This window comes from Epinephelus moara, chromosome 23 (assembly GCF_006386435.1).
Source record: "Epinephelus moara isolate mb chromosome 23, YSFRI_EMoa_1.0, whole genome shotgun sequence".
In the NCBI taxonomy this organism is placed as follows: Eukaryota; Metazoa; Chordata; class Actinopteri; order Perciformes; family Serranidae; genus Epinephelus; species Epinephelus moara.
Window position 1 is genome coordinate 7,338,945 of NC_065528.1, and position 8,127 is coordinate 7,347,071.

The 8,127-nt window shown below is 39.6% G+C and overlaps 1 protein-coding gene across 5 annotated transcripts in view; it reads left to right on the top strand.

Annotated features, from left to right (window-relative positions):
- LOC126384673 (anoctamin-4-like) overlaps window positions 1-8,127 on the top strand; it is a 78,685-nt gene that overhangs the window by 65,948 nt on the left and 4,610 nt on the right. For all 5 annotated transcript variants that reach the window (XM_050035849.1, XM_050035851.1, XM_050035850.1 and 2 more), the window contains 6 exons: window positions 1,135-1,232; window positions 1,466-1,608; window positions 3,265-3,417; window positions 3,524-3,671; window positions 4,369-4,488; window positions 6,015-6,120. In XM_050035849.1, coding sequence (XP_049891806.1) covers window positions 1,135-1,232; window positions 1,466-1,608; window positions 3,265-3,417; window positions 3,524-3,671; window positions 4,369-4,488; window positions 6,015-6,120 — 768 coding nt within the window. The remainder of the gene's footprint in view (window positions 1-1,134; window positions 1,233-1,465; window positions 1,609-3,264; window positions 3,418-3,523; window positions 3,672-4,368; window positions 4,489-6,014; window positions 6,121-8,127) is intronic.

Below are 8,127 nucleotides of genomic sequence, written 5' to 3' on the forward strand. Positions count from 1 at the left end.
CCATATGAGATTTTATACAGTATGAACTATATGTACGAGGATACAGTATACAGTGTGTATACTAGAAATCAACATACTGTTTTAAAATAAGAATAAGATTGTTACAATGTTTCCCAATGGAGATGTCCTAAACTGCTCCATGCACCAGTGAACAGGCTAAGCAACGTGTCACTTGCTTTTAAAACCACTCGCCCTGGCTCTACTTTGGCGAAGATTCATGCTCCTCCAACTAGGGGTTGGCGATGTATAGATTATACTCAATGTATCGTGGTGTGTTCCACGTAGGATGTGTAAAATTACTATTGTTATTGCAAACATTGAGTATAAATAACCAATATCAGTGTAATTTTTTAAGCCACCAACATTGGACTTGCTTCAGCGTTTCAGGTCTCTTGCTCTCTCCTTCTCACAGACACAAAAAGAAGAAGAGAAGAAAAATCGCATTTTGCAACCATGGAGCACCACTGCAACTGGAGAGGTGTTAGTTTATTTCCAGCTCACAGTGAATAAATCCTCATGTTTAACGACACTACGGGGACACAGTGCTTTAGAATATCAAGATTTATATATTGTACCACGATATAGCCTACAAAAAATTGTGATATCATGATATAGGCCATATCACCTACCTCCAACCTATTAATAGAGCCACAGCAAGCCATTGCTTAGGCTCACTCAAGGCTCAATAGGCTCCCTGAATGTTGTTGTCACTCGTAGTATCTGGACATGTTTTGTGCTCCATCTGCCAGAGTTTTCGCTCACTGCATGTTTGGAAGAGGTGTGATATGTATTGTTTTCTAAGATTCTGGAGCTATTTCATTCCGGAGCTATTTCACCATCAGTTGCGATTTTTACGATTTTTTTGCAGTCAGAGGAGCTCCTCCATTTCCTCTGTGCATTGCACTGTTGAAGAATAATGGACATTAACAGCACACTTAAAACTCAAGTATTTTAGTACACATACTGACTTTGTGAGCATACCTAATTTTGGCACTTTTCTAGTTTAACACACAACATGCAAATCTGAGTTGCAGTGTGCAATGCTTACAAAACCTTTCTACAGCAATGCAGGGCGTCATTGTTAGCAAGGGCTACAGCTTGATTTGACCCACGTCTCTGTCTGTGTTTCTGCAGTGCCACCCCAGTGGCTGTCTCATTGACCTCTGTATGCAGATGGGGATCATCATGGTGCTAAAACAGACCTGGAACAACTTCATGGAGCTCGGCTACCCGTGAGTTTTAAGTGTTTTTTATAACCTTCAAATGTCAGATATAAAATGTTTCTGACGAAACAACAAGTAATTAATAATAATAAAAAACGTATTCATAGTTAAAGTGAATATCCTCATTCAGATTCAGTATGAGTCAACTGTTTTCCTGACTGCAGAGTAATAACAGATAATATCAAATCCTCTTGTTTGCGTACTGAATCAATCTTCTTATGTTGTTTATTCTCTTTTATTAGGCTGATCCAGAACTGGTGGACACGGCGGAGGCTGAGGAGAGAGCACGGACAGCACGCCAAGGCCAGCTTCCCACAGTGGGAGAGGGATTATAACCTACAGCCAATGAATGCCTATGGACTCTTTGATGAATACTTAGAAATGAGTATGTTGCAACTGAAGTGCCATGCATACATTTTCTTGACAAGTTTAGCACAGATAGTAAAAACCTTATCCATGTATGTGCCCCAACCTTAGTTTTCAGGTGTGAGGTTATCTCAAATGCACTCCACAGCTTAATCCTCTTTAATACAGTTTTTTTGAACAATTAAACTTTTTTTCATTGTGACCCAACAGATGCAGTTACATAACCGTGACACTGATTTGCTGTGGATTAACTTTGGGCCGGGTAGATTTTCCCCAAGCTCACATTTTTAATGTTGCTTTCCACTGTTGCATCTGTGACTGAGTAGGCAATACTCAACAAACTTAAAGCTGCACTAATCTATATTGTTATGTTAACAATAAAAGAAATGACTAGGTGTAATGTTACAGGGGTTGCAGACAATTATCACTCAGCTGAGTAGTTTCCTTCAGGATTTAGTATCTTTCAGCTCATTGCTTTGGTTTTTCCAGCTTGCAGCTTCGCTGTTTTGGTTTACTGTCACTGCTATGAGTTGTTTTCAGACAAAAGGCTCTCATTAACTCCCTGTACACTACCTGCCCAGCACCAAACAGCTGCTAAACAAAGTTAGCAACTAGCTAGTTAGCTTAATGGAGCATTTAGCTGCTAACAGAGCCAGATAATTTTCTACCAGGAGTCGGTGGAGAGAAAACAGAGCTAAAGGTGACTCTAAATGAATGCTAATGTTGCTCCATATCTGTTGGATGAGTAAATACACCAACTGTTCTCTCTACAGGAACATTGGGATCTGAAATAGACGTCTTCAAAGGTCTAAAATGACAGACCTAACCCTAATGGGCCCACAAAATGTATTCAGACATCTGATTGGACCTGATAGTTTTTAAATATATATCTACCCACCCCTTTTTGGCCCAAAATATTAGCATGTCTGGTAATAAAAATTGCTACTTTAAGTGCAGTTCTACTGCTAAAAATGTTTTTCATGTTGTATACAACATATTGTTTTTATCCATCTTAGTGTAACGTCTATAGTGTCTATTTTTATTTTATATTCTTTTGTCATTTTTTGTTGTGATGTGATGTGAGCTGCTTCAACACCTGCCATTGACAAGGTATGATAGTGCTAAGCGGCTTAGATAGTGCATACAAATATAAATGTTAAAACATTAGTCAATAATTTTTCCACAGTACAACCATGTGCACCAAAGTGTAATTCATTAAGATTTACAAGCATGGTAAATGAGAAGTGAGACTCCCTACCTTTGAAGTAGTGAGAAAATCTGAATATGTGTCCATTGCTCAATTATTTAATTCCCTTTAATCAGTCAGGGTCCACTGATTAAAAAAATCAAAAGGGTTTTTCATAAAATTTATCCAAGTTGTGAATACTGTCAGGCCCACTATCCATTTTTCCTCCGTTTCCCTGAACTCACTGGCACACAGCTCATATTTCTCGTTTCTCTTGTGATCAGCATTGATCACAAGTCTTCTTGGATCCACTCGGGTATTTCCCATAATGTTAAACAGACCTGTAGTAATAGACCCGACCCAAACCCAATTGAACCATAATAAATGGTGGACCTGAACCCATACAGATCCCAGGTTGGGCATTAGGTCCTTGGGTCCGGGTAGACCCGGGAAAACCCCTATCCTAAAGGCTCATGTTTTGTGTTTCAGTTCTACAGTTTGGCTTCACCACCATCTTCGTGGCAGCTTTCCCTCTGGCCCCCCTCTTAGCACTGCTCAACAATGTCATCGAGATTCGTTTAGACGCCTACAAGTTTGTCACTCAGTGGCGGCGACCTCTGCCCTCACAAGCCAAAGACATAGGTGAATTAAATACGACACATAAAAGAAATGCTGATGTTTTTAAAGTTCCTGTTTATATGTTTCTTTTAGGTGTAATCTCATGTCTAATTGTATATGCTTGTGGCAGGGATCTGGTATGGCATTCTGGAGGGCATAGGCGTCTTGGCTGTCATCACCAATGCCTTTGTCATCGCTGTTACCTCAGACTTCATCCCTCGCCTTGTTTATGCCTACAAGTATGGACCTTGTGCTGGTCAAGGTCGAGCAGGGGAAGGGTGAGTGATGATTTAACAGTAAATATGTTTTAGTTTAGGTTCAGTGTGTAGGATTAAGGAAGATATATTGTCAGAAATGGAATATAATAAAATAAGTATGTTTTCTTTGGAGTATAATCACCTGAAAATAAGAATCATTGTGCTATCGTCACCTGTTATCGTTGCTGTTTATATATATCTACATAAGGAGCAGGTCCCTGTCTATGGAGATTACCATGTTTCTACCGTAGCCCAGAAACAGACAAACCAAACCCTGGCTCGAAATAGGGCTATTTTGTGTTTTTGTGTTTTCACATCGGCCACCATGGTTAGCAGCCCCTTCATGACGAATATCAGGAAAACACTGATTTTTTTTTAACGTGAAACTGCTTTATTCAGTGTTTACTGGTTTAAATTACTGGGTCCATTTGTTTTGGAGAGGAAGAGACCTTTGCAGATAATTCGTCTCCCAGTAAAAACCTCCTGAACATGAAAAGAATTCTAACTAAGTTTCAGCTGGTTGCAGTCTGCAGTCCTCACCACTAGATGCCACTAAATTGCCCTGAATCTTACACACTGGACGTTTAATAGCAGTTAGCAATAAGCTGGACTCCTGACCCTGTTGTTTCTTTACTTCAATAACTTTGTGTAGCAGTGGGTTATTTTATGCCTGTTTTACCGTAACTGTTGGATAAAATGATTTCTCATATGTTCTCAGGTGTATGATGGGTTACGTTAACGCCAGTCTCTCAATATTTCGGGTGTCTGACTTTGAGAAGAGGTCACAGTCAATGACTAATGGCTCTGAGCTGTTTGGAGAAGCTGTAAAGTATTGCAGGTAAGGAGTGTGTGTGTCTTTACCAACAGCTTTCAGTGCTCATCGAATGTGACGTGTTCAAAATACACTGTAAATTGTCATCATGTTATTTCTTAAGGTTTTCACAAGTATCTGCTCCACTAAAAAAGAAATATTCGTCTGAAGCTCATTCATTTTAAGGATTTGGCTGCAAGCATTTGTGCAACCCCAGGAAGGATTGCATGTGCGCAGGGGCGAAAATCCCATTTCATAGTTGGGGGGGACAATAAACAATAAAATTTTAGAGAATAATTCCAGGGGTGGACAAGGAAAAAAAGTTGTAGCCTGTCTTTTATACAACATCTTTTACCGCAATTTGACGCTTTAATCTTTTCTCAATCTCTCCAACAGGCAGGCATAGGACCTTTCTTAGCACTGGCTGAGTCTACCTGCACATGTCCAGATTTAAAACAAAATGATTGAAATCAAATTAACATGTACACAACAACAACAGTCAGGTGCGCCGTGCTGTCCAAGGTGCTGAGTGTGTCTGGAGCAGAGCAGGTCTCTGTCTCCCCGTGCGCAGTAGTGTGAATATTTATGCTATTAAGTAAACAGAGAATACATGTCTCTCATTGTTTAATAACAGCAAAACAATAAGGCTTCATTCATCAAAGACCGAAACTTGATCTCTCTCCTTCTCTCCCTCTTTTTCATCTGGCTCAGGTGTGTGGAATGGACCCTTCGTCTCTTGCTGGCTGCAGGAGCAAACCGTTTTTTTTTTTTTTTTTTGTTTTTTTTTTACCGGCAGTGAGATAAACATTTCCTGCAATTAAACTGGTGAACTGGTTTATAAACAGTGTGCTGTGAGATCTGCCGCTGTGCACCTTAGAACCGTGCGTAATAATCGTGTGTAATGACCGCTCCTCGTCAGTTAAACTGCACGTCTGTCATGTTTGTCTCACTGACAGGTGGAGAGCCTACAGATATTAACTACGAGGCGCTCCGTCACTGACTGCTCTTGTCCTGTCCTCTCCCTCTTCTTTCTCTCCTGTCCTCTCTNATTGTGTCTCAAATTATTCTAGGGGGGTACAGCTTTATTGAAGGGGGAGTCATGTCCCCCCTGTCCCCCCTGTCCCCCCCGGGATTTCTGCCCCTGCATGTGCGTGTGGGAGTGTGTGTGGTCACCCAATCACTTTATTGATGATCCCCATTAACCAACACACAGGATCTTATTGAGCTCCATTTAAAATCTAAATTACAAAATAAAGAGTTCAAACAGGAATTCAGATAAAACCCAGAAGCCAGCTTCAACAAGAATACATAAAGACACAAAGTCATTTAAAGCAAAAGTTTTCCTGTTATACAAAATAGAACTTCAAGCTATAAAACATCTTTTGTACACAAGTTATTGTGAAGCTTGATATGCCATTTAACAGTTTATTTTGTTTGTATGTATACAGATGTTGTCAGCATCCTGGATTTCTGTTGGTAGTTGAATCACTGACGTCAATAGATGTCATTACCGCTGCTTTGTGATAACCTTTAAACCCTGTTTGTCCCATAAGGTATCGTGACTACAGGGAGCCTCCAGACTCCGCAGAGCCCTACTCATACACTCTACAGTTCTGGCACGTCCTGGCAGCCCGCCTAGCATTCATCATTGTGTTTGAGGTCAGTGTTTTTAATCTGTGACAAATGATAGCAGACAGCGGGCTGGGTTTGGAAATGGATTCTTCAATATTATTTTGTCAATGCTTTTGACCTCTCTGTCTCCACTCATAAGTGCCCATTTACGTCTTTTTCAACATTTTGGCCTAATTTGCTCACAGCAAATAAAGAGGTCTGGGGATGTGAAGGTGACTTTATTTTTTTCTCTGTCAATACTTCTATACTACAGATGAATTTTATTTAATCATTTCATTTAATGGTTTGCTGTAAGATATTCTGGTATTTCACAATTCATTCTTCATTCATTCAGTTCTTTGGATGTATAAAACAGGTTGTTGGCTACCCACTTGAGCTAATGTTAGTTAGCTGCTTTGATGGCATATACAAATAATTTTTTTTTTTTTTGTCAACGTGGAGATGCTACATAATGTTAGCTTGGTTAGATTCTCCACACCTCAATCGTTCAGTTCATTTGACTGAAACTACAGTATGAGAACCGAAGGAAACAGTAATCTACTGAGATTTACTGGCCTGGTAAACATAAGAGATGAAAAACAAGTGATGACTTCATGTTCCATCAAAAGGGTTTTTCGTAAAAATGAAACCAAATTGTGAGTATTAACAGGATAAATTGGTGTTGTGTCGGTATGCCAGGTGCCGTAATCCTTGGGTGCTGTAAAATGAGTGTTGTAACTCTCGTTCGCTCTCTGATGCATTGTCTCTCAGAGTTAGATCAAATGAATGATTCATAATTGGTTTGTTAATTGAAGCCTTATATTTATACAAGTAATATTCATACTGGTTTAAATAAACAATTTCATTGTATTTCCCATCTTTGCTCAGCAACAGTTTTGTGTGAAAGGAATTAAAAGCCTGTCCAAATGTAAGCCTGTTGATTTTAGTGATTTAAGCAAATAATAGCCTGGGCTGGGTGACTGCAGGCTTGAATCTAGTTGACAGATTTAACTTTAAATTCATGTTGTCTCTCAGAGGAGCCACAGAGCATTTAGATTTTGACAGTTACCAATTGGTACCACTAGCAAGACAAATATTTTGACAGAAGCAACTAATCAACATTTAATTTTAAGGCATCAAAATAAATCAAGTTTTGATGAAAACAGTACCTGAGACTGGTGAGTTTCTCATGACCTCATTTTACCATGTGCGGACTTGCTACTTGAAAGTTTTTGATATATTGTTTGTGGGCATTTATGCCTCATCTGTTCCGTCTGTTTTTACTTCTCTATCACCTGCTGCCTGCTTTTATCAGCAGCCTCAGTTCAGTGCCATGTGCACACTAACAAGCCCTACACAGGTGGCTCAAATTAATCTCATTTAGCTTTGTCCACAATGTCACAAAGTAACTAATGCCTAACACTAGAGGAATTTAAAAAGACATTTACAGACTAAAGCCTCTCACATATTAAGACAATGGGACTTTTTAGTCGCACACTATAAGATTTTATAAAGACTGGGGATCTGGCTAGATCACTATTTGCAAGACTACAACTAGATTCCTTTTGAAACTATTTACCATCCTGCTCCTGGTGGAAAATATTACACCTAACTCCCCTTAAGAAACATGACATATCAGGAATTCTTTGCGTGTCCATAAAAACATATAACTCTAGAAACTTAATGCTTTTAAGTATTACTAGTCCATACCCACTGAGTACAGCATACCATACCATGACTTAGTCATACCAACAATTACAAAAACAACAACATTCGGCCACAGGGGGAGCCACAGCGACCAGTCGCATTTTAGCCATTTTTAAGCATTCTTTTGTTGTTATAGCGCCACCCAGTTGCCAATTAGAGTTAAATTTCTCCAGTCACCTTGAGGCGTCCTGTTCTGCATATCTGCCATGTTTAGTAAAAATCGATATGGCGGTTAGGCCTAGATAAGAAATTAGCTCTCTAGCGCCCCCATTTTGTTTGATCAGGTCAATAATGGAGGGGTCCCCTCAGATTATGTGTGGTCATATGCCTACAAAGTTGCGTGGTGAT